The 26,427-nt window shown below is 41.9% G+C and overlaps 1 protein-coding gene across 1 annotated transcript in view; it reads left to right on the forward strand.

Moving 5' to 3' along the window:
- Positions 1-205: 205 nt before the first annotated feature.
- PGM2 (phosphoglucomutase 2) overlaps positions 206-26,427 on the forward strand; it is a 36,422-nt gene continuing 10,200 nt past the window's right edge. Inside the window, exons 1-12 of the mRNA XM_011983518.1 lie at positions 206-353; positions 3,570-3,737; positions 8,260-8,366; positions 11,293-11,377; positions 13,614-13,697; positions 13,832-14,025; positions 18,053-18,242; positions 19,623-19,720; positions 20,948-21,128; positions 21,219-21,312; positions 22,548-22,677; positions 24,235-24,424. Of these exons, the coding sequence (XP_011838908.1) occupies positions 273-353; positions 3,570-3,737; positions 8,260-8,366; positions 11,293-11,377; positions 13,614-13,697; positions 13,832-14,025; positions 18,053-18,242; positions 19,623-19,720; positions 20,948-21,128; positions 21,219-21,312; positions 22,548-22,677; positions 24,235-24,424 (1,602 nt within the window). The 5' untranslated portion in view covers positions 206-272. The remainder of the gene's footprint in view (positions 354-3,569; positions 3,738-8,259; positions 8,367-11,292; positions 11,378-13,613; positions 13,698-13,831; positions 14,026-18,052; positions 18,243-19,622; positions 19,721-20,947; positions 21,129-21,218; positions 21,313-22,547; positions 22,678-24,234; positions 24,425-26,427) is intronic.

Genomic DNA, 26,427 nt, shown 5'->3' on the forward strand with positions numbered 1-26,427 from the left:
GATGGCAAAGCCTTTCATTCGTGCTAGGTTCCAGCAACTCACCCCAGCCGCGCAATTCCTCTGCGCTCACTCCCACCCCCCGTGGCACACCCACAAAAGGCAAGGAGGCGTGCCCGCCGCGGCACACGTCACTTTCCCCAGGACCGGCTGGCTCCGCCGCGGCTCGCCCCGCCCCCGCCTCCGCCTCCGCCTCCACCTCCACCTCTTGGGGCCGGGCCGGAAGAGTGACCTCACCGCCTACTTCCCTCCGCCGCGGCAGCACAAGCTCAGCGATGGCGGCTCCAGAAGGCGGCGGTCTCGGTGAGGACGCCAGGCTGGACCAGGAGACGGCCCAGTGGCTGCGCTGGGACAAGGTGAGGGGCGTCAGCAGGCGGGGAGCGCCCGGAGCGGGGCCGAGTGCTCCGCGCTCCCCAGGCGCGGCGCCGCGTGCGCTCCCTGAGCTGCCTTCCCGCCCCGTGCACCCCGCTTCTCTCCCGGGAAGACCCAGGAGGAGGGTGCGGCCGCTGCTAGGCTTCCTTCGGCCTGGCAGGCATGTGGCACGTTCGGAGTTAGGCCGGGAAGGCTTATTCCCGGACGAAACCAGCCATCCGGCCGGCTGGACTGCAAGTTTGGAGTAGAGGAGCGAGCCAGCGTGGTCTAAGCGCGGCCAGACCCTGGACGCTGTCTAGCTGAGGGGCGCACGCCTGTCACTCAGACAGCTGGCTCGTGGTCCGTGGTCTGCTGTGCATCCCCATGGACCCATAATCGCTCCGTCCCGCCTATTCCTTTGGCCGCTGAGACCTTTGCTGAGCAGCGTTGTGGTCCGGTCCTCCCATCCCGAGGGCTTGGTTACAAACCAAGGATCCTCCTGGGTGGGCCCGCCTGGCTTCAGGAGTACCCCTTAGAACTTTGACTGCAGAGGAGGAACCCTTTGGACACAGTACGGTTTTCTGTCTCTTCATTCCTTTTCTTAGAATCAGGAACCCAGCTCTGGACATCACTCCCTCTCTCCTCTCTAACTTGCGTCTCGCCCTTTCTACCTGTTCTGCTGCTTGCTGTTCGGTTTTCTCGGAATGTCCCTCGCTGCTCTCCTCTGCCGAACTTGTTTCTCCCGTTGTGACTCATTTTGTGCCTGAGCTTAAATGTGGCTTACGTAGAGAGTCCTTCCTTGGCTCCGAAGTGTAAATTATTTCTCCCTAATATTCACTCTAAACGGTCTGTTATTTTCCTTTCTAGCTCTTACTACAAATGGTAAAAACAAAAAACTCCAAACACACTTGTTTGTAAGTTTGTTTAATGTCTGTCTCCAGGGCCGACTTCAGGGGCGAGAGACCCCTGCAGTCTCACAGGACTCCCGCTCCTGGAAGGGCCCACTGTTGGTTTAATGTCCTGCTGTCCTGTCTTGAAAATCTTAATGGTAAAAAAAGAGGTCACCCATTTTCACTGTGCACTGGACCTCCATAGATTATGTGGCCAGGCCTCTCTGTTCTCACTACCTTGGTTTGTAGGGCCTGGCATAGGCATAGTGCATGACGCCTAGTAGGTCACTGAAATACTTGAATGAACAAAGCAGATTACAAGGTCAGTAGGGGTCAGGTCTTTGTCTTTATTTACCATTCTCCGGCCCCTACAAATAAAATGTCAGCAAATCCCATTTCCAGGATACTCTTGGCAACTCCTTGGGGGCGTTTTTCTTTTCCTTGGAAGATAACCTTGTGATTCTCAAGGAAAGAAAAATGTTTCCATTTCTGATAACTTGCAATTTGTAGAGTACAGAGTTGTTTTGAAGTCAGAGTTCATAATGCACTTTCCCTAAGAAGAAAAAGGAGAAGAAAGCAATCTAATTTCTACACAGTGTTGCATCTGTGTATAGAAAGATTGTATCTCTCTGGGTAGAGATGAGATGTCTTTTTTTTTTTTTTTTTTTTTTTAACAACTTCTCAAGTTCTATCCGGCTGGAGTGTCTTTTTTTGCTTTGAAACTGGCACCTAACTTAGAAGAAGCCCGTTCATTCTCCAGTGAATCTCCCACCAGCTAAAAGCACTGCAGCCCTCTAGTCTGACTACCCCCCCGCGATTGGCAAGGCACCCTGGCAGGTGCCCTCTGTGTTTCCACCGTGCCCTTCATCCCTGCTGTTTTCTCTGCTGTCAGTTTTCATCACTGCCAGGGCTGATTTTGATCCTGCTCTCCTCTTGACTTCTCATTCTTATCTGTCCGTCTCCTTTGTTTCTCTCAGGCTACTTTCATATATATCAAATTTCATATATGTCATATATATCAAAGACCATATATATAATTGGTCTTTCATATTATATCAAAGACCAATTCAGATTTTCCGGACCTACACTGTGAACAAGGGAGAATCACTCGATATTGGGTGTGGCAGTGAAGTCCGTGTTTTCTGATTCACTCCACGAATATTTATTGAGCCTCTTTTATGAGCCTCTTTTATGTACCCGATCTGGGCCCTTCTTTGGGGGGCAGCTGACAGTCTGATAGGTAAGACTGTGTTCTGTAATTAGTGTCTGCTGCTTTTCACCAAAAAAGGTGGGATTTACTTGATTCCTATTGAATCTGAAACAATCTGGAAATGTGGGCTTAATTCCAGAAAGCCAAGGTTTTATTTGCAATAGTATTTCAAAGTTTAATTACATGGCCATGTCCTGCATGAGTGCTCATCTAAGTGGATAATGACTGTAAAACAGGAATATAAAGTACTTCCTCTGTTGTTTTCCTGAATTCATAACTTAAAAGCTCATATGAAGTTAATGTGATTGTCATTGTTTTTCTCCAACCTTAACATTTTCTGCAACTACCATACAAAAAAAAAAAAAATAGGACAGTGTATGATGAACTTAAATGAATCATATTAGCATCTATTTGAAGCAGTTAATGTTATAGAAGAGGCACTAGATTAATGTTTATCTTGCAATTTAAGCAAGTCACTCAATCTCTGAGACCTGATCTATAAAATTAGGTTTCTGTTATTTGTCTACTTCTTGGAGATGTTATAATATTCAAACTTGACCAGGTATGTGAATACCTGGTATGAATTATAAAACATTACAAAAGTAAGGTTTTGATTTAAATTGTGTAATCTCTCTGGAAAATTGGAGGGCATTAGGGAGAAAAATGAACGTTTAATCACAACTAAGTGCCAGGTAGAGAAAGATGTTTTACATTAAGTTGAAGTAAACCACCTTAAAACCTTAAAAATCGAGTAAGGGAGGTTCTAGATTATTCCCATTTTGCAAATGGGGAAACAGAATTTGAGCACTGAAATGATCTGCACAAGCACCTATAGTTGGCAAGTAGTGTGCTGGGATTCCGTTCTGGGGGTTAGACTCATATGGTAAAACCTCTACTTCTGTTTCTCCAAAAGTGCTTACCTTGACAGGAAAGAAAAGAACACTTACATTATAATGTCAAACTGACTTCATATTTCAGATTTCGAAAGCATCAGAAAATTGAAAGGTCTACATATATATATTTTTTTTTTCTATGGGTTAGAATAATTGTGAGTTTTTTTACATTTCTGATTTTTCATTCACTTATGTGTCTCGCTGTATCTATACATTTTTGTTTTGCAGAATTTCTTAACTTTGGAGGCAGTGAAACGACTAATAGCAGAAGGTAATAAAGAAGAACTAGGAAAATGTTTTGGGGCCCGAATGGAGTTTGGGACAGCTGGCCTTCGAGCTGCTATGGGACCTGGAATTTCTCGTATGAATGACTTGACCATCATCCAGACTACACAGGTACCACATTTTTATAATTCTTAGTAACTCAATGTATCCCCTAGCTCAGTTTCTATTTGACAGACCTAATTTGTTCTAATTATGGACATGTCTTATCAGCTTGGCTAGACACAGGAAGTCGCCACCATTTACTCCATAAAGTAAGTTGGTCGAAGTAGCACTTGATCAGGACTCATATAGCCATTCATTCATTCATTCATTCATTCATTCATTCAACACACTTATTGAGTGCCTACTATGTGCCAGTCACTGGGGATATGAGAGTGACTCAAACAAACAGATTCTGTCATGGAGCTTTCCTTCCAGTATAAATGCACCAACTAAACTGACAACTTTTAAGGTTCTATTATTTTTGCCATGGTTACATAGCAAGTGCTAAAAAGCTTTTCTAACTGCTGGAATTACCAAGAGCCTGTTCTCCTTTGTTTTATAGTCTGGATTGAGTCTGAGTTTCCTTGCCTTAACTTGTGAATGTTTTTGTCAGAGTCTAGACCCAGCTTTTAGGAAAGAGATAATTTGACAAAACAGAAGCACTTCCACTGGGTATTGGCAGTACTGTTTATGAGGGAAATGAAATAGAACAGATTATTCTTATCAGTATTTCTTCAGCTTAGACCTGTTAATGATGAATGTCACTTTAATTCTGGGAAAAGAAAGGCTAGAAAAAATTGCCTAATAGTGATTGCATGTACCTCACATATACATCCCAGCATAAAAGGCAGAGCTGGGCATGTTGTAACAAAACTCCAATAAGGAAAGCTCATCTAAGGGTATAGATTTACCATGAGGGCCAGGCACGATGGCTTACACGTGTAATCCCAGCACTTTGGGAGGCTGAGGCAGGCGGATCACTTGAGCCTAGGAGTTCAAGACCAGCCTGAGCAACATGGTGAAAACCCCGTCTCTACCAAAAATACAAAAATTAGCCAGGTGTGGTGGTGTGCACCTGTAATTCCAGCTACTTGGGAGGCTGAGACAGAGGGATTGTTTGAACCTGGAAGGCAAGGTCGTAGTGAGCCGGCATCGTGCCACTGGACTCTAGCCTGGGCAACAGAGCAAAACGCTATATCAACAAAAAAAAAAAAAAAAAAAGATTTGCCATGGGAACTCCTGGTCACAAATTCTTATTAAGCAATAGGGCTCCCTAAGATGCTGGAGGAAAGACTTAGAATGGGGTAAGTTTGGGAATCCTATTCGGTTTGTGGATAACATAGGAACTGTGCTGCTGAATAAGGTTGCCTTCTGTGCCAGTTACTAGGGCTATATAACAAATCACTGAAAACATAATGGTTTAAAACAACAACCACATTTATTTTGCTCACAGATCTGCAATTTTGGTAGAACTCAGTGGGGACAGCTTGTCTCTGCTCCACTCAGTACCATCTGGTCCAGTTTGGAGGCTGAAATCATTTGAAAGGACCTTCATTCACACATCTGAAATTATTACTGGCTATTAGCTGGGATCTTAGCTGGGGCTGGAACCCCTTCATGTGGCCTGGACTTCCTTATAACATGGTGGTTGGCTTCCAGTGGAGTATCCAGAGAGGGAGAGAGAGAATGTACCAGTTGGAAGCTGTGCTGAGTTTTATGACCTAGCTTTGAAAGTCACACAGTGTCACTTTTACCATATTCAGTTTGTTAAAAGTGAGTCAGTAAGGCTGTCTGATATTCAAGGAGAGGGCACATAGATACCCACTTCTCATTGGAGGAGCATTAATGTCACATTGTAAGAGGAACACGTGGGATGGCTTGTATTACCGGGGCCATCTTTGGACAATCCAGTTGGTTACACCTGCCATTGGGCCTAATCGTTAGGGATTTCTAAGGGATTGTAGATTAACCTAGAGCTTTTTCCCCTGTATTTTTCTACACCTAGTTTCTGAGAATAATGAAATGTATTCCCGTTAAGGACTATCTTACCCATTTTTCTCCTAGAATTGGTCTTCTCTGGGGGTAAACCCTGTGGTAAAGAAGATGATCAGTATGCTAAAGGTCATGTAATTCAACCAGATACCACTTGGGATCATTTTCTCCACGACCCCACCACTCTGAAGTGCTCATTCAGCCTATTCTTGGATACTTATAATAGGAGACAGAGAAATGAAAAGTTAAGAAAGTTTTATCTGAGCAGCAGGTATATCTTTAAAATCTTAGGAGTGGATTCAAAATTAGAGGCAAGAGGATTCCCAGAACAAACAGCCTAGGTTTCTACCCCATCTTGGGTAGTGTTCCCTGGCAGAATGCTGATAGACAAATACATTGGTAATTTTTCACTCATCAGACTTTCTTGGTGGCATAGGTGCCCTTCCTGCTGGTCTCTGGGTGTGGAGCCTCATTCTGAGGTACCCCAAAGTTTGCCTGGTTCGTTTAAGAAGCAGATGTATGTGATTCAAAAATATGTCAAAGGAAACAGGACAGAGAGACTGGAGGAAACTTTTGTATTGTTTGCCTCATTGATAGAGGTTATCATTTCCTCCTGCCAATTAATTTATGCTGTGTTTATGCTCTATTTTGGATTCTGTGTTCTTAGATTATTTAATTTAGCCATGGCATACCAGTGATGGGAAACTCACTGTCCTCTGAAAGAGGCCATTCTATCTTTGGACCATTCTCATTAAAAGATGGTTTCATTATTTTAAGCCAAAATCTGCCTTTCTGTAAACTTTACATATTGGTCTTAGTTCTACTTTTTGAAGTCATACAAATAAATATGCTTCTTATGTTTTATAATAACATTTCATTTCTGAAAACCTCCCTCTTCCCCCCACTGAATCTTTCATCTAGAATAGGAATTCACTTTCTCTTGGCCATTCTTTCAGGTCCTCATCCTCAGCAGGCCTCTGAGATTTTTAGAGAATCTGGAGGTGTGAATGCTTTTTGCCCCATGGAGCATTGGGGCTGCAGCTCAAAGGTTGAGTGGGAAGAGGGGTACTGTCACTGTTGTAAGTCTTAGAGTATCAGGCATGTGGGTACCTTCTGGGGAACGTATGAAACCAATACATGTGGCCTTATTTCCTTGTATCACTCAGCTCAGAAGATAATCCCAGTGCAACGTATTTGTCAAGGAAAAGCTAAAGGCATTCTAAATTAGCTTTGCTCTGGCAACAAGGCTGTGATGTATCCCCTCCTACCCAAAATAAAAGTAATGGGTTGGGCATGGTGGCTCATGCCTATAATCCTAGCACTTTGGGAGGCCAAGGCAGGAGGATTGTTTGAGCCCACGAAATTGAAACCAGCCTGGGCGAAACCAGCCTGGGCAATATGGCAAGATCCCATCTCTACATAAATGTTTTTTAAAAATTAGCCGGGCATGGTGGCATGTGCCTGTAGTCCCAGCACGTCAGGAGGCTGAGGTGAGAGGATTACTTGAGCCTGAGAGATTGAGGCTGCAGTGAACCGTGATTGTGTCACTGCACTCCAGCATGGGAGACACAGTGAGACCCCATCTCAAAGGAAAAAGAGTTACATATATTTTAATAAGACTTTAGCAAAAGTGAAATAAATAATGTAAAATGAATCATTATTTTTGCCCAGTCTACCAGAGTTTTCTTCGTTTTATATGGCTTTGAAGGAAAATAACAACAAAAATAATGCTGACAACAGCAAACACTTAATATAGTACTTAGTTGGTGTTGAATTCTCAGCACTTTGCATGTTTTCATTCATTTGCTCCTTATGAGGTAGATATTGTTATTCCTGTTTTACAGAAGAGGAAACTAAGGCACCAAGAACTTAAGGAACTTGTCATTTGCTGGTAGGTGGCAGCGTGGAGTGCAGATTCACAGATTGTGCTTCTGGAGTGTGTGCTTTTAGGCCCTACACTGAAGCACCTCTCACCAGCCCTGGGTGCAGATCCAGGCTCTGCTACTCGAATATCTGAAACAGGACAAGTCACTGTGCCTCTCTGAGCCTTATTTTAACCATCTATAAAATGGGATTTCTGGTCAGGGGCAGTGGCCCACACCTGTAATCCCAGCATTTTGGGAGGTGAAGACAGGAGGATTGTTTGACAATAGTTCAAGACCAACCTGGGCAACATAGCAAGACCCTGTCTCTACAAAAAAATTTTAAAAATTAGTTGGGCCTGGTAGCATGCACCTGTGGTCCTAGCTTCTCAGGAGGCTGAGTTGGGACAGCGGGGAGGATTGCTTAAGCCCAGGAATTCAAGGTTGCAATGAACTTTGATTGTGCCATTGCAACTCCAGCCTAGGCAACAGAGCAAGACCCTGTCTCTGGAGGAAAAAAAAAAAAGTTTTCCTAACAAAGTCGATCTGAGGTGAGAGATAACAGCTACTAAGTGATCAATGACTAACACAGTACCTAATACAAAAACACGTAGATAATAAACAAAGCTGTTATTTTCTTATTGTTCAGTTTACTTTCCTTACTGAGTGAATTTTTCCCCCTCTGCTATAGTGTTCTATGAAATTTGAGAAAACTTAATTTTTGTCCAGTTTTTCTACGTGGTATATATAAAAATATGTTAAAGCATATGCTTTTTAAATCTATGGCGTATTTGTAGGGATTTTGCAGATACCTGGAAAAACAGTTCAGTGACTTAAAGCAGAAAGGCATCGTGATCAGCTTTGACGCCCGAGCCCATCCATCCAGTGGGGGTAGCAGCAGAAGGTATTTAAACATTTTTACAAAATGATGTTTTTATAATTTATTTTGCGGTTTTATTTTAATCACCATCTCAATTACTTGGCTTTAATATACTCATTAGCCTCATTGCTTAACAATAAAAACAACGGGTAACTTCTCTTGGCAACTTTTAAAGATTCTGGTTTTACATTGGGTTGAGGAAATAAAATTATTTAGACAATTTAGAATGTAATACCTATCTAAACAAAAATTTCTTAAACTGGCAATATTATTTCTCCCTCTCATTTGCCTTGTTATACATAATTTTTAAAAATTTTTTAATTTTTTTATTATACTTTAAGTTCTAGGGTGCATGTGCACAACGTGCAGGTTTGTTACATATGTATACATGTGCCATGTTGGTGTGCTGCACCCATTAACTTTATACATAATTTTTACCCTACTATTCATAAACCTCATGACCCCCTTCCCACTCTTGAATGCCCACGTCAAGCTGCATTTCTGAAACATTCTCAAACCAGTGGGACTCTGTTATGTAGCTGTAGGCATATGATGCTGATGGTGATAATGATAACAGTAATAGCAGCAATCATTGGAGTGCTGATTATGAACCAGACACTTACGTATTTACTCATTCTATCCTCACAGCAACCTGTAAGGTATGCACTTTTATCTCTTTACCCTGAGATTATAATGTGAAAGCAGGAGTCACAATTTAAACCTAAGGAGGCTAGTACCAGGGGTCAGCAAACTTTTTCTCTAAAGGGCAAATAGTGGATATCGTACACATTGCGTATCACATGATTCCCATCACCACTACTCAACTCTCCCATGAAGCAGAGAAACATCCATAGACAATGCATAAACACAGGAGCATGGCAGTGTTCCACTAAAACTTTATTTACAAAATGGGCTGTAGTTACCAACCCCTGCCCTTAACCATGTTACATAGCCCTTTTTTTTTACTTGGACACTTCCTCTGTTATGATGAATTTTTAATCATTCCAGAGTATCAGTATTACTAGTATCTTAGCATTATACATATTGAATATTAATGAAAAGTCTCATTAACTTTACAGAGCTGGATGAGTTTATAGAGTCCTATGTTTGCCCATCAGGAGCTTCCAATCTAAGACAGAAGCACTCGTGGGGACAAACGTGTGGCCGTGAGGAAGGGTGCATAGCCAGAGAAAATCACCAGGTGGCATCAGCTCCAGGTTGAACTCGGGGGCATACGATTTTTAGTCTTTAGCTTTGCAGCTCAAAAATGTGGTTTTTGTCAGTAAAGCAGAGAAAAGTTATAGCTCTGGGGGATAGATGCACATAAACTACATTCACAAGAGAATGATGTGGTATAAACTAGCATATCAGCTTGTCATTTACAGTTAGTGGATGTACAGTTAGAACTAAATTGCAACCATGTTCCTCTGCCGCCCCAGGGCAGGTCAGATCCTTTGCTCAGAGCATGCACAGTGCTTATATGTGGCTAAATCTGCCTGCTGAGCTTCTTAAATTTCCTCATTTTAGGCTGACTGCCCTGCTTCTGGTTGATACAACCTTCAGAGATATGTTAACATTATCAATTAAGGTACAGATTTTTTTACCCTGGCCTTAAGGCCCTATCATTTCCTTAAAGTGAGTGATGTTACTGATTTAAGCTTATGGTTCAAGTCTCAGAGTTTGATGGGATGGGATAGAGTGGAACGCAAGGCTACTCTCTATTACCTACAAGGCGTGAGACATTTAGACATCATAACATAAGTGTTTAACCAACACATGGTAAGATACTCATAATGAGTGAATGGAACCTTCGTAAGGAGTTGGAAACTATTGCAGTTTCTGAATTTCGCCCAAAGAAATGTTTATTCTTTAATCTTCCAATTTTAAATATCTAGTGGGGAACGTAAGCAGTAACTGTTAAGTATATGCAGAGAACGCATTGCATTTTTTTGTGCACGTTTGTAACAGAGAGAGAGAGAGAGTGGAGATCTGCTCTTTGTGCCCCAGGCGGCCTTCAGAATACTGTTCGATGAAGCTAGTGCTCAAGAAGTATTTGGGGAGAGGATGAATGATCTGATTGTTTAACCCACAAGGATGGTATAATGTTGTTCATTCTGAGTAAATTGCTCATTTATTTGTGGTAACGTATTTTACACCAGCTTGAAGGAAGATTTGATGCCATTTTCTGTGTCTTGCCCTGAGCAAGTTTCTGTGGAAGTTGAGAAAAATGTCAAATAATTAGGTTTTCTTTCAAAGGCTGATTGGAACCAAGATGTATATGTGTGTATGGGTGTGTGTTTGTGTGTGTATGTGTGTATATACACACATGCATACTCCAGGATGTCTTCTATTTCAAATAAAGCAATCTCGAATCAGTTTCCAGTCCGTGTGGTGTACGCTGGATTGTGATAGGCTTAGGTGGGGATTTTCAGCCTCTGCTCTGTTGACATGTGGCTGGGTGATTTTTTTGTGGTTGTAGGACACATTGTAAGGTGTTTAGCAGCACCCCTGACCTCTCCCTACTATCTGCCAGTAGCAACTCTCTCTATTCCCCAGTGTGACACGCAAAAATGTTTCCAGACATTTCAGATGCCTGGAAGGAGAAGGTGCAGACTTGCCCTGACTGAGAACCACTGAGATACATGGAGAGCTGAAAGGCTGGGATGCAGCCTGGCTCTGCCGCTAAGTGGCTGTTAGACCCAGGGAAAGGGGCCTGGCCTTTCTTGACTTTAGTGCCATTTCTGTAAAACAAAAGAGTGAAATGAGATGACTCCTGAGAGTCCTTCAGCTTTACTGTCCCATGCCAGGGTTAAGATTGTAATAAATGCTGTCCTTGATCTGGCTGCTGCATTCACCCTAAAGAACATTCAGCATTCGTTCCCTTCTTTCCATCTCTCACAGTCCTGATCACTCAACTCTCCTTTTCTTCTCTGTCACTCTGCATTCACAGGTTTGCCCGACTTGCTGCAACCACATTTATCAGTCAGGGGATTCCTGTGTACCTCTTTTCTGATATAACGCCAACCCCCTTTGTGGTAAGTAGCCGTTTCCTTTCATAATTTCCTGTCACGTGATCAGGGATGGGCCTTGGCTGAATATGACAGTCTTTAGGGCTATTGGGATTGGACTGTTTGAATGACAGAGGAGCTCATTGGCATGTATGAGGCATTTTCTTTTCTCTCCTGGAGTGTTTCTCCCACATCCTAGTAATATTTCTCTGGTATTCAACTTTTGATTCATTGGAATTGGTTTTTTAAAAGTAAAGTTTTCCTTTTGTTTGCATTCTAAGGATATTTGAGTGAGTTAGCAAAAAAAAAAATTTTTTTTTTGAGACAGAGTCTCGCTCTGTTGCCCAGGCTGGAGTGCGATGGTGCAGTCTTGGCTCACTGTAACCTCCGTCTCCTGGGTTCAAGCAGTTCTCCTACCTCAGCCTCCCAAGTAGCTGGGATTACAGGCGCCTGCCACCACGCCCAGCTAGTTTTTGCATTTTTAGTAGAAATGAGGCTTCACCACATTGGCCACGCTAGTTTCGAACTCCTGACCTCAGGTCATCCGCCCGCCTTGGCCTCCCAAAGTGCTGGTATTACAGGCGTGAGTCACCGCGCCTGGCCTTTTCTCCATTTTTAAATTTGGTTTGCAGTTCTTTTTCTCAGCTATCACAATTAAGAAACTTCTTGGGTCGAAATCTGAATTCACCTCAAACCCTGTCTGGTCATGAGTATTTTTGACAAGCTGGCACACCCCCGTTTTATACAAATGTTTTATTCTAAATACTATTCATGGCTAATACAGAGAGCATGCTCAGCATGTTTGAGTAAGACTTTTATCAAATCCTTTGTGTAGCACAATCTGAAGAAAAGACAGTAGGGACTAAGACAGCTGTTGCTTTGACATAGACAAAACTTTTAAGAGCTGGGCCAAATGCTGAAGATACGTTTTGAAAAATGTGATTTGGATACAGTTACTCGCATCTAGTGGAAATGAGACTGTATCGCTACGGAAGGAGAGTCCAACTCATTTTGTGTTTGCTGGCTCTAGTGCACTGGCAGGTAGATGCAGCACCCGTAGGCTGTAAATAACCTGGTACACACTCTATTCACATCTAAATGTAGTTCATTTCATTGTTTGATGGAAAAATTGTCATGTATTCAAGCATCCTAATTACCCTCTGTACTAAGTGTTAATAGCTATTAATTTTATGTCAGACATGAATTGAACCAGTGTGTCATGATCCTTTGTCCACACTGAGGAGTCGTTCTCCTCTTTTCTTTGGCCCAGGACACCTGAGACATGTGACATAACTTCCAGGGGATTGAGTAACTGCAATGATTCTTGGTGGGAGGGTGGAGGGGACAGACAATTTAAATCTCAGGTTGCCTGTGTATAATCAATGTCATTTGCCATAATGGGGGAATAATCCAGCCCCTCCTCCCATTTTGGGAAGTAGTAGAGATGGGAGCTAAGTTGAAATACAAATAACCCTGGAGTGAGAGATAAATAAGCAATGTGTAAGAGCGTTCTCCATTACCTCAACTTTTTTTTTGAGACAGAGTTTCACTTTTGTCTCAAAAAGAGTTAGGGCTGGAGTGTGGTGGCACGATCTCGGCTCACTGCAACCCCCGCCTCCCAGGTTCAAGTGATTCTCCTGCCTCAGCCTCTCAAGTCGCTGAGATTACAGGCGCCTGCCACTATGCCTGACTAATTCTTTTGTATTTTTGGTAGAGACAGGGTTTCACCATGTTGGCCAGGCTGGTCTTGAACTCCTGACCTCAAGTGATCCACCTGTCTCGGCCTCTCAAAGTGGTGGGATTATAGGCGTGAGCCATCACCCCCAGCCCCTCAGTATTTTTCTCAACCTTTTCCTTAAAAGCAAATGAGAAAGAGGAGAAGAGGGAGAAGCAGTTGGAGGGAGTAAACTGAATCCACAAACTTCTGTCTCAGGTAGAAGCCTTGAAAGCATTGGAATGGAGGCTTAGACCATTGTTGTGTTTGAAGAATTTTCTAGCTCAACCAAGTAGAAGATGGAATGAGAAGGCACTGAGGAAATTACTCACCTTTCTTATTAGGAAATGCGTCCTGGAATTTTGAGCAGTCAGTTAGTTCTAAGGGTAGTTGCATACTGCTGGGGTGTGGCTCAGAAATACTATGCTATTTATATATTACATTTATTAAAAGGGAGCAAGTTGGCATGAACAATATAAAATAGACATTTTAAGGATGTCTGCTTTTTTTGTTAAAAACTGTTTGTTCTTGTTTCCTGCTATGTTACAGCCCTTCACGGTATTGCGCTTGAAACTTTGTGCTGGAATCATGATAACTGCATCTCACAATCCAAAGCAGGATAATGGTTATAAGGTATTTTCCTTTTTCTACTCCACACATACATCTTTCTGTAGGAATCCTATATCTGTATTATTTGGGACCGCGGGTAACAGGTGCCTTATTTCCATTAACTGTAAACCTTCTGAATGTGTTCCTGGGTTCTCTAGGTCTATTGGGATAATGGAGCTCAGATCATCTCTCCTCATGATAAAGGGATTTCTCAAGCTATTGAAGAAAACCTAGAACCGTGGCCTCAAGCTTGGGATGACTCTTTAATTGATAGCAGTCCACTTCTTCACAATCCCAGTGCTTCCATCAGTAATGACTACTTTGAGGACCTTAAAAAGTACTGTTTCCACAGGTAAACGAATTGTGTCTTCACTGGCCTTGAGTGAGTTAAGTTTATGTGATTCAGCCAAATTCTATCAGTGTTCATGAAGTTTTTCTCTTTAACTGGTTCATGTGCTTCAGCTGTGTCTGATTTTATTTTATTTTGTTTACTTATTTTGAGACAGGGTCTCACTCTGTCACCCAGGCTGAAGTGCAGTGGCACGATCTTGGCTCACTACAACCTCTGCCTTCTAGATTCAAGCGATTCTTGTGCCTCAGCCTCCCAAATAGCTGGGATTACAGGCGTGAGCCACTGCACCCAGCTAGTTTTTTTGTATTTTTAATAGAAACAAGGTATTGTGGCATGTTGGCCAGGCTAGTCTTGAACTCCTGGCCTCAAGTGATCCACCGGCCTTGGCCTCCCAAAGTGCTGGGATTCCAGGTATGAGCCACCATGCCCAACCAGCCGCATCCTATTTTAGAGGCTGCAGATCAGGCCTTGGCAAACTTTTCTTAAAGGGATAGATAGTAAATATTTTTGGCTTTGAGGACCACATGGACTCTTTCTCAACTACTCAACTCTGCTGTTTTAGTACAAAAGCCATCATAGATGAAATGTCAGTGAAGGAGTGCAGACGGAAGTGGTGGCTTGCCCATAGGCCTTAGTTTGCTGACCTCTTATAGATTCCGTACATGTATGTGATTCATACATATTCATACATGTCAGTGTGCATGTGTGTGTGTACATATATATGTATGTTTTAAAAACTTGCTTAAAAGTCTTGAATAGGAAACACTGGTATTTTTCTATCTTTCCAAAAATTTTCTGTGCATGTGCAAGCATATATATATATATGTATAATATACTTCAAAACCATAAATGGGAATATAGTGTGTGTGTGTGGTTTGTTCTGTGCCCTTTTCCCCCTAATTAATTTGTCACGGACACCTTCCTATGTTAGTCCCTATTAGTCCCGACTTTCTGTCTTAAAGGCTGCTGCACTGGTGTGTTTAACTCAGTGACACAGACTCAGTCCTTACCGTCAGGTAGGAAGTGGTCTAGCAGAGTGACAGTAGTGTCTTCTTGAGTATGCTGTAGGTCCCACCCCTCCTGATTGTCCCCCTAGCAAGAAACCATGGATTCAAAGAAACTGAACTTGTAGGTGTCTTTGATATTGTATTTGTCGGATCAGCTGATGGTGTCCACTCCAGTGCAGAGTATGAAAGCCCAGTCCCTCCTGAAGGGAGCAGCCACGCCAGCCGAGTGTTGCCCACATGAAAATATAGGTCCCAGTTGCCAGATTATCTGTGTTCTCCTGTTCCCAAAAAAACCGGAAACCTGCATTTTGTGTGTGAAATCTCCTAATTCCTGCATGTTGTACCATTTTTTTCAGTGGTGTGTAGTCCAGACAAAACACATCTGTGAACTTTCCCTCTGCCCCTCTGATTTAACTTCACGAAAAATGAAGCATTTCTGGTTTTCCACTCCCAGTAGCTCAGGAGTCAACCCCCCTTGTGAACAGTTGCTTGACTGTATATGTGTGTATGTGTGTGCGCGCGCATGTATGTGCGCATGCGTATCCATAAGGTAACTTTCTGGCATCAGAATTGTCTATGCATTCGCAAAGTTGATAGCGCTTAGCAAATTGACCGCCAAAAATATACCAGTTGGTGCTCCCACCAGCAGTAGATGGTGACAGCATATGATATCTACATTTCCTCCTGCGCTGTGATCCAATTTCTCATTTTTCCCGATTTGCTAGTTGAAAGTAATAGCTCACTTTTATTTGTATTCTTTAACCTATATATTTCTATGTATTTGTTCACCTTTTATATTTATAAACATCTTTGTTTATATGAATACATATATACATATAATATATACATATAAAAAATATATATAATATATGTTTTTTAGATGTTTTCTCTTCTGTTGTTATCTTTGGAATTTTTTATTGAAACTCTTTGCTGAACTGTTTACAAATTTGTATAATATTTATTAATCTTATTTTATAGCTTCTGTGTTTTATGTCATGCTTAGGAAGACACGCTCTATAACAAAATCATTAAAGTAACACAAAAAATTTCCCTTGTTTTTTCTCTAGAACTTTCATGTTTGTGTTTTATAATGTTTCAATCTTCTGTTTCATTAGTGATTTTTAATTTTATATAGGGCATGAAGTAGGAAAGCAGATTATAGGTTTTTTCTAAAAGGTTTGCGGTTGTACCAACATCAATGGAAGAATCTTTTTTTTTTTTTTTTGACTAATTGGAAAGGTCACCTTTATGAAACAATTTCTAACGTTAATCAAGTGCTTATTACATATCAGATAGCTGCTGGAGGCCCTTCACATGTAATTTTTTTTCTTTTTTTTGAGACAGGGTCTCACATTGTCACCCAGGCTGGAGTGAGTGCAGTGGCATGATCTTGGCTCACTGCGGCCTTGACCTCCCAGGTTCAGGGAATGCTCCCTCCAAGTAGCTGGGACTACAGTTGTGCGCCACCATGCCCTCCTAATTTTTTTGTTTTTTTTTTTTTTGTAGATATGGGGTTTCACCATGTTGCCCAGGCTGGTCTTGTATTCCTGAGCTCAAGCAATCCACCAGCCTCGGCTTCCCAAAGTGCTAGGATTAGAGGAGTGAGCCACTGTGCCCGGTCAACATGTAATTTCATTTTAATCCTCAGAGTAATGCCAGTAAATTATAGTATATTATCATACATGTTATAGATGAGAAAACTATAAGAAAGAGTGATTAATAGCCAACAGTCACACAGCTTATGGATGGCCGAGCTCCAGGATTTAAATTCAGACTCTGACTCCAGAGCATGTTAACCACTTAGCATTATTACTTCTGTGTTCATTTCCCATTTCAAATTAGATTAACTTCTGAATTCTCTATTCTGTTCCTTTAATCTGCCTTTTTATATCTAGTACCAAGCTGTTTTAATTACTATAGGTTTATTATGTATTTTAAAATCCAAGAGAGTTGTTTTTCCAGATTTTTCCTCCCTAATCTTACGTATCTATTTTCCCAGATGCATTTTATTTTCAGGGTATGCTTGTTTTAAACCACGATTCTGTTAGATAAGACCGTGTTCATTTATTCATTCCCAAAAGAAATGGATAGTAACCTAAGATTCCAGTCATCAGAGCATTGGAAGTTTTTAAGCCTTTAATTTTTTGTAACTTCTCTTGTTAATTTTGATATCTGTTGTTAGTCTGTATGAAGTCCCTAAGTCATGGCATGGTATCAAACAGGATTGTTACTTGGCAAACAAAAAGTTTTATTATTATTATTTTTTTTTATATTTTTTTTCCTGAGACGGAGTTACGCTCTTGTTGCCCAGGCTGGAGTGCAATGGCACAATCTCGGCTCACTGCAACCTCCGCCTCCCAGGTTCAAGCGATTCTCCTGCCTCAGTGTCCCAAGTAGCTGGGATTACAGGCATGCGCCACCATGCCCAGCTAATTTTGTATGTTTAGTAGAGATGGGGTTTCTCCATGTTGGTGAGGCTGGTTTCAAACTCCTGACCTCAGGTGATCTGCTCGCCTTGGCCTCCCAAAGTAAAAGTTTTATTTTTTATATCTTTATGTATGGGATAACCCAACACATTTTGTTAAAAAGGACATTTTTAAAATCATTTCTGAAGCTGATAAAAGACATTTGGGAACATGTCGCTTTGGGGATGTATAGGTGTGTGGAGCCCTGGAACTGTCCCGGGCTGGCTCTGGCGCTGTCTGGGCACCTATCAGGCCAGCAGTGAGTCTCGTGTAGGAACATGAGCTTGAGGTTCTTCTTTGTATCTCACTCTAGATGGGATACATAAAACAAAACCTGAAATAATCAGATTTGCTGAAAATAACTACGGAGTAGAATTTAAAACTTGAGTATGTTGAGGGAGGGAATATATATATCTGGGAGAGAATGGATACGTTTTGTTTTTTTGAAATGGAATTAGAAAGATATTCAGTTGTCTTGTACATTCTTGCAAACCTTGCAGTTTTGAGAGCCCTGTTTCTACCTTTTATCATTTTACACGGTGTGTCTGATTCTAGGAGCGTGAACAGGGAGACGAAGGTGAAGTTTGTGCACACCTCTGTCCATGGAGTGGGTCATAACTTTGTGCAGTCAGCTTTCAAGGCTTTTGACCTTGTTCCTCCTGAGGCTGTTCCTGAACAGAAAGATCCGGATCCTGAGTTTCCAACGGTGAAATACCCGAATCCCGAAGAGGGGAAAGGTGTCTTGGTAACCTAATTTTTTTTTAAATTACGAAATCTGCTTTTATATTCAAAACTATTACTGTCAAGTAAAATACATTTTATGTTTTTTCTTTGTGCTGAAGAAAAACTAATTTCAGTGTGGAAATATGTATATAGGGCTGGGTGCAGCATCTCACGCCTGTAATCCCAGCACTTTGGGAGACCAAGGCAGGCGGATCACTTGAGGTCAGGTGTTCAAGAACAGCCTGGCCAACATGGCGAAACTCCGTCTCTACTAAAAATACAAAAATTAGTTGGGTGTGGTGGTACATGCCTGTTATCCCAGCTACTTGGGAGGCTGAGGCATTAGAGTTGTTTGAACCTGGGAGACGGAGGTTGCAGTGAGCTGAGATTGTACCACTGCACTCCAACCTGGGTGACAGAGTGAGACTCTGTCTCAAAAAAAAAAAAGGAAATATGTATATTTGTAAGTCATTAATTTCTTAAAGGATCTTTCTTTTTTTTTTTTTTTTTTGAGACGGAGTCTCACTCAGTTACTCAGCCTGGAGTGCAGTGGCCGGATCTCAGCTCACTGCAAGCTCCGTCTCCCGGGTTTACGCCATTCTCCTGCCTCAGCCTCCCGAGTAGCTGGGACTACAGGCGCCCGGTACTACAGGCGCCCGCCACTATGCCCGGCTAGTTTTTTTGGTATTTTTTTAGTAGGGACAGGGTTTCACCGTGTTAGCCAGGATGGTCTCGATCTGCTGACCTCGTGATCCACCCGTCTCAGCCTCCCAAAGTGCTGGGATTACAGGCTTGAGCCACCGCGCCCGGCCTAGGATCTTTCAAATTAAACACCCCAGGATCAGGATATGAGAACTGAGCTCTAAATGGTGCTTCAAATTCAATTTAATTTGCCATGTCTCCTTAATACCAAAAAGAAACAGTAATAGAGTGAAATTTTATCAGGTTATGATTTTTATTTCTTGTCATTTTTCTGATATGAAGAAATGTTGCTTACAGTATGGTTCCTTTAACATTTTTAAAGGTTGGGGTAGCAGTGGTATTCAGAGAATCCGTTTATTTTGTTTTATTTGTGAGGCTGATCACACAGCAATGCCCGGAAATACCAGTCCAACCACACACCTACTGGCACATGTGCAGCGGGCACACTGGTAGGCTTGGTTCACACACCAATGCTCCCACTATCTGACCTCTGACTTAGGAAGATACTATGTGGCCAACCAAGACCAGCTGTAGCGTTTGTTTGCTAAATTTCACTTCTGGAGCTGGTCTTGGTTGGTCCTATATTATCTTTCTAAGAGCGGAAAGACCTCTTGAGTTCTTAAGGAGCTGAATGTTTTTAAAGACTACCATATGCTCCATTCTTGATTAAATAATCTTTTATTTTCATATTCTTCTTCAGACTTTATCTTTTGCTTTGGCTGACAAAACCAAGGCCAGAATTGTTTTAGCAAATGACCCGGATGCTGATAGACTTGCTGTGGCAGAAAAGCAAGACAGGTAAAATTAATTGTGATTACCTCTATTATGGAACATATGCAGGATGATCTCTTCATTGGTAAAATGTTCCTGGGGAGATGAGACCTATTTGGAAACATTTCCCATTTATTTTGCAAATGATCGTTTCACTGAACCTCCTGTGGAGTCTTCTGATGGAGAGCAAGATAGAGATCTAGTGTAGGGGGAGGTTACGTGATTGGCAAGCATAATGCAGAGTAAATCAACCCAGTATGTGTTTCAAATTGAAACTCCTATTTGGGAACTTCCAATTTTATAATTGATTTTATTATAAGTAATGTCTCAGTGTCTAATGAGGGTAAAGCACTTTGGAGCTCGCTATGTGCTTCAGTATTTGCTGAGGGGTTTAGGAGGGAGCTGTATCTTCAAGGAGATGCTGAATTTAGTTTGGACAGACCAGGGAGGAATTCCTGTGGGGTATCGGCACAGTGTTTAAGACAAGTCTGACCAGAGAGTTTGAACAAAGGAGAAGTAAGTACGTGGGGGCTAAAGTTGAAAGGTAGGCAGGGCCCAAGCTATTTTGGGTGTCGGGTAGCCTATGTGATGTTTTGGGGGCAAGAGGGTGCTGCTGCTGAAATGGCAGGGTTTTTAGATTGTGATAAAACAGATTCTATTCTATGTCAGTGTTGAGAAAGTTAAGATTCTATTCTATGTCAGTGTTGAGAAAGTTAAGCTAAGGTGATACATCCTGATAGATGAGATTTACTTTTAGCCATCTGGACTGCCAAGAGAAGCAGAAATTGCATACCTTTTCTCTGATGTTCTGACCATTTAGGACTGAGCTTGATCTTAAGTGGGACTGAGCTGTCCCGTCTCAGAATGAGCAACACTAACCAGTCCAGAAATTGAGATAGCAAAACTTACTCTATATATGGGGGATCTTGCCAGCATATTTGTTATATTTAAAACCAAAAGCTTTGCCAAAGATTAATATAGAGCCATTGTGTGTCATGTCTGACATACTTATTTTATACAGTCTTCAAAGACAGGATGTCTGTTCAGGCAAACTGGCTGATATATATGGTAGCTGCTCAGATGTTTGTAAAATGGCAGTTACATTTCTGACCAGTTATTTAAAGATGATGAATAACAAGAACAGCCTTGCAGAAAATACTTTGCGGCTTTGTTTGCTAAATTGTTTTATCCCCATGACACTCTAGAGTCTTCCTTAAGATTATGGAAATGAATAGTTGTTTTTTTTTCTTTCAGTGGTGAATGGAGGGTGTTTTCAGGCAATGAGTTGGGGGCCCTCTTGGGCTGGTGGCTTTTTACATCTTGGAAAGAGAAGAACCAGGATCGCGGTGCTCTCAAAGACACGTACATGTTGTCCAGCACCGTCTCCTCTAAAATCTTGCGGGCCATTGCCTTAAAGGAAGGTTTTCATTTTGAGGTAAGTTGTTTCTGGGATTCACTCATTTTCCTTTCATCTGCTCTGTAGAAGATCTAAGGCATGTCTTTCTCATTTTGATTATCCCTTTAGGAAACATTAACTGGCTTTAAGTGGATGGGAAACAGAGCCAAACAGCTAATAGACCAGGGGAAAACGGTCTTGTTTGCATTTGAAGAAGCTATTGGTAAGAAGTGATCATGAACATTAAGGAATTGGTTACAAAGCAAAAGGAAAAGTTTGCATTTGGATTCAAAGATCCACAGTGAAACGCGGTTCATTTTGCTTCTCCAGCACTCAGGTTGAATGTCGAACTGTCCTACTCCAAAATTGACATCTCAGATGATTTACAGCAAAAAGTAATGTCTTAAAAACAACCAAGTCATTCATGTCAGAATCCTTGGCCTGAATGACTGAGAACAGTGATATTGTATGCCTGACTGCCAGTATATGGATTTTGGGAGGTGTGATGTTTCCTCCACTGTGGTGTCTAATATCCAAGCCTAAACCCTGTTGTATTTAAAGTCCATCCTCCTCCGAAAGTGCTAATGAGGATCTATGCTAGGGTCTATGCAGAGGAAGGGAGAAGGAAAGCATGGTTCGCTGCTGTCATCAAAATGATAGTCACCCAAAAGGACGAACCAGGTCCAGCCAGAATGACAGAAAAACCCTTGTCCTAAACTGTCAATGTAAATGAACAGAAAGGAGAGCTAGCTATAGAAATTTGAAATTCACATTGTACCAAATGCTTTTAAGCTATTAATTTAGTAAAAAACTGTTATGCATTAGATTTGTTTATATTCATTTGTATATTCTCGGCGACACTAACACACGATTTAACTGATTGGAGAAAGTGTCATCGCTCAGGTTCTGCTCGTTCATTGTCAGGTTTGGCAGACTTGTCTTTCCATAGATTTTTACTTTAGAAAAGATTTTCTTACATTCATTTATCAAGTATTAATTGCATGTCTATTACCCAGTGACTCTAAAAGAAATGATGGCACTGACCTTAGCCTACAGCAGCTTAGATAGATTTAGTGAAGTAATCACACACAAGAGTATAGGCCAGATGTCAAAATGAATAATGTAACTAACAAATACTATTGGGATTCAAAGAAGAAAGAGATATGTATTGACCAGGACAATTAGAAACAATTTCATGACCTGGAAGGAGTTTCATGACTCTAGTGATTGAGCACCGTGTGGCCAGGAGGGAAAATCTTGCCAGTTCTTCAGCAAATACTTCTTGAAGGCCTGCTGTGGGCTAGGCACTGGGCTCAATTCTTAAACATAAGGTAGTTAATGAGAAATGAGCCTACACGCAACACCGTACAACCTCGAATATGCAGTAGCCAGGATTCATACTCACATGTGGTTTGACGCTGTATTGTATAGATGTATGTGTGACGTGTGTTTCTGCAGGATACATGTGCTGCCCTTTTGTTCTGGACAAAGATGGAGTCAGTGCCGCTGTCATAAGTGCAGAGTTGGCTAGCTTTCTAGCAACCAAGAATTTGTCTTTGTCTCAGCAACTAAAGGCCATTTATGTGGAGTAAGTTATTATTGACTCTGTTGGATCGAAATAATATTTTGAAATGTTCTGTTATATACTTATGCATGAGATACTAATATCCTTTCTAATGCTCTTATTTTGGTGATGAATTCTATTTCGTATAAAAATTAAGTAAGGCAGGGCACAGTGGCTCACGCCTATAATCCCAGCACTTTGGGAGGCTGAGGTGGGTGGATCACCTGAAGTCAGGAGTTTGAGACTAGACTGGCCAACATGGTGAAACCCTGTCTCTACTAAACATACAAAAATTAGCTGGGCACGGTGGTGGGCACCTGTAATCCCAGCTACTCGGGAGACTGAGGCAGGAGAATTGCTTGAACCTGGGAGGCAGAGGTTGCAGTGAGCTGAGATTGCACCATTGCACTGCAGCCTGGGCGACAAGAGCTAAACTCTGTCTCAAAAAAAAAAAAAAAAAAAACTAAAGAGGTCACCTTTTCCTTTTGATACTTAACCACTTAGTAATTACTATTCCTGATTGCATTAATTCTTAACAAATGACAACATGAAAGAATGTGATTTTAAGTGTCCGATGTCAAAAAATGAAGGCATTTAATCTTTTTTGACATCGGACACTTAAAATCATTTTTTTTGTAGCAATTACTCAACTCTGCCTTGCGTGTGTAGTGCATAAGCATCCAGAGATAATACAGAAAGTGATGGGTATGACGTGGCTGTCTGTGCAAATGCAGGTGGAAGACCAGGCAGTCATTTGGTGATCCCTGGGGTAGATTGTTGGACCTCTTTTTTTTTGAGACGGGGTCTTGCTCTGTCACCCAGGCTGGAGTGCAGTGGCATGATCTCGGCTTACTGCAACCTCTGCTTCCTGGGTTCAAGCAATTCTCCTACCTCAGCCTCCCGAGTAGCTGGGATTACAGGCGTCCCCACACCTGGCTAATTTTTGTATTTTTAGTAGCTGGGGGTTTCACCATGTTGGCCAGGCTGGTTTCGAACTCCTAACTTCAGGTGATCCACCCATCTCAGCCTCCCAAAGTGCTGGGATTACAGGCATGAGCCACTGTACCTGGCCTGGCCCTCTTTTTTAATGGTCTTTTAAAAATTATTCCTTTGGAGTCAGTTATGGCTATTACATTTATTTTATTATTTTTTATTTTATTTTATTTATTTATTTTATTTTTATTTTTTATTTTTATTTTATTCTTTTGAGACAGAGTCTCTCGTTGCCCGGGCTGGAGTGCAATGGTACAATCTTGACTCACTGAATCCTCCACCTCCTGGGTTCAAGCGATTCTCCTGCCTCAGCCTCCAGAGTAGCTCTGACTACAGGTGCCTGCCACCATACCCGGCTAAGTTTTGTATTTTTAGTAGAGAGGAGGTTTCACCATGTTGGCCAGGCTAGTCTCAAACTCCTGACCTCAGGTGATTCGCCTGCCTTGGCCTCACAAAGTCCTGGGATTACAGGCGTGAGCCACCACGCCCCGCCATATTTATTTTAGAATACACTGGTTGGTACATGTTATGTGTCCACCCTACAAAAGTATTTGTTCCTCATATGCATGATTTGTATTTGTTTGATAGGTATGGCTACCATATTACTAAAGCTTCCTATTTTATCTGTCACGATCAAGACACCATTAAGAAATTATTTGAAAACCTCAGAAACTACGATGGAAAAAATAATTATCCAAAAGCTTGTGGCAAATTTGAAATTTCTGCCATTAGGGACCTTACAACTGGCTATGATGATAGCCAGCCTGATAAGAAAGCTGTAAGTAATGTCTTCTCTTGTCAACCAACCTCTTTTCTATTTACCTTTTAAAATAATTTGAACAAAGTATTTAATCATACAATTAACTGAAACTGATTTTAGGCACTTAGGCGTGATTATAAATAAGCTATAAAAAATATATGGAAGCCGGGTGTGGTGGTTTATGCCTGTAATCCCACCACTTTGGGAGGCTGAGGTGGGCAAATCACTTGAGGGTCAGGAGTTCGAGACGAGGCTGGCCAACAAGGCAAAACCTGGTCTCTATTAAAAAAGACAAAAATTAGCCAGGTGTGGTACGTTAAAAACCACAGGCTAGAACTAAAAGAGATTCTACTAGGCCGGGAGTGGTGGCTCACACCTGTAATCCCAGCACTTTGGGAGGCCGAGGCAGGTGGATCACTTGAGGTCAGGAGTTCAAGGCCAGCATGGTGAAATCCCATCTCTGCTAAAACTACAAAAATTAGCCGGATGTGGTGGCATATACCTATAATCCCAGCTACTCAGGAGGGTGAAGCAGGAGAACTGCTTGAACCTGGGAGGTAGAGGTTGCAGTAAGCTGAGATTGCACCACTGTACTCTAGCCTGGGTGACAAAGCAAGACTTCGTCTCAAAGAAAAAAAAAAGAGGAACTAGTCATCAAAACCTTCCTGGTCATTTAGCACCTTAGGCAATAAGCAATAAGAGCTCAGCAGTGTGGAACCTGTCTGTGGTCACACAGCTTAGTTGGTGGTGGTCCAGGGAGAATCTGGGTTTTCTGTCTCAGGATCCAGCATTCTCTCCCTGTCAGGAGTTCTCGCACTTGCAGGAGCGTCAGTAACCAAGAAGGCTGGCGAAAACAGTGCTGGAGCCCACACCTGCACTTTCTGATTCAGTAGGTCTGGGGTAGGAGCCAAAAATGTTCATTTCTAACAAGGTCCCAAGTGGTACTGATGCAACTGGTCCTCACTTTGAGAACTACTGTTTGTTTTCTAGTTAGTTTACTCTGTTCTCTGAGTGTGTGGGAGCTGTTGGCTGTAAAGCCTGAGTTTGCATTCTTCACACCATGCAGATCCTACACTGGAGACAAAAGGACCCAAAGGTAGCAGAAGAGTGTTGCTAACTATGTGAGGGGGTTGGGGGAAGAAAGTAAGAATATTCTTATGAGATGTTTAGCACGTTCTTTGATATTTACTTTGTTCTGTCTTTCATTTTCATCGGCACACAGCATATTTTAAAAACAGAAATAATATGAAAACGCTTATGATGAAACATGGCAGTCCCACCCCTGCCACCTCATTGCCATGCCACCAAGACCACATTTGTAAATCATGTGTTCATATAGTGATGTTTTGATACACCAGTGTTACAATTTGTTGATTTTCTATTTTTGAGATAAAGATTTAGTTCTTACAATTTCTATATTTAATAATCGTCTTCTCCTCATCCTCACAGTACGTTTATGCCACACCTTTTGGTTAAATCAGATTCCATGCTTTTGTTAGTATGACTAGTAACTGCCGTTGCCTGCTAGCTAAGTAGTGTATTTTGATTAGGTTTCCCTAATTTGTATAGAGAATTGTATTTCCTGTACCTTTTTTTTTTCCACGGAAACAGGGTCTTGCTGTGTCACTTAGTCACTTAGGCTGGAGTGAATGGCAAGATCACAGCTCCCTGTAGCCTTGCCCTCCCAGGCTCAAGTGATCCTCACACCTCACCCTCCTGAGTAGCTAGAACCAAGGGTATGCCATCATGCCCAGCTTTTTTTTTTGGAGAGATGAGTCTCTCCCTATGTTTCCCCAGGCAGGTCTCAAGTGATCCTCTTGCCTTAGCCTCCCAAAGTACTGGGATTACAGGCATCAGCTACTGCACCTGCCTTAATTCATGTAGTAATAGTTGCTTTGTTCTTCCATTTGCCTGGATTTCTATCTACCTGTAAGTAGTTTTTCCCAAATCCTTCAAATGCCTCTCAGTAGGGTTTTCCTGGTTCATGTCCAATGGCCACCCTCCTGGTTCCTCCACCTGGC

The sequence above is a fragment of the Mandrillus leucophaeus genome, unplaced genomic scaffold (genome assembly GCF_000951045.1).
Source record: "Mandrillus leucophaeus isolate KB7577 unplaced genomic scaffold, Mleu.le_1.0 Scaffold251, whole genome shotgun sequence".
In the NCBI taxonomy this organism is placed as follows: Eukaryota; Metazoa; Chordata; class Mammalia; order Primates; family Cercopithecidae; genus Mandrillus; species Mandrillus leucophaeus.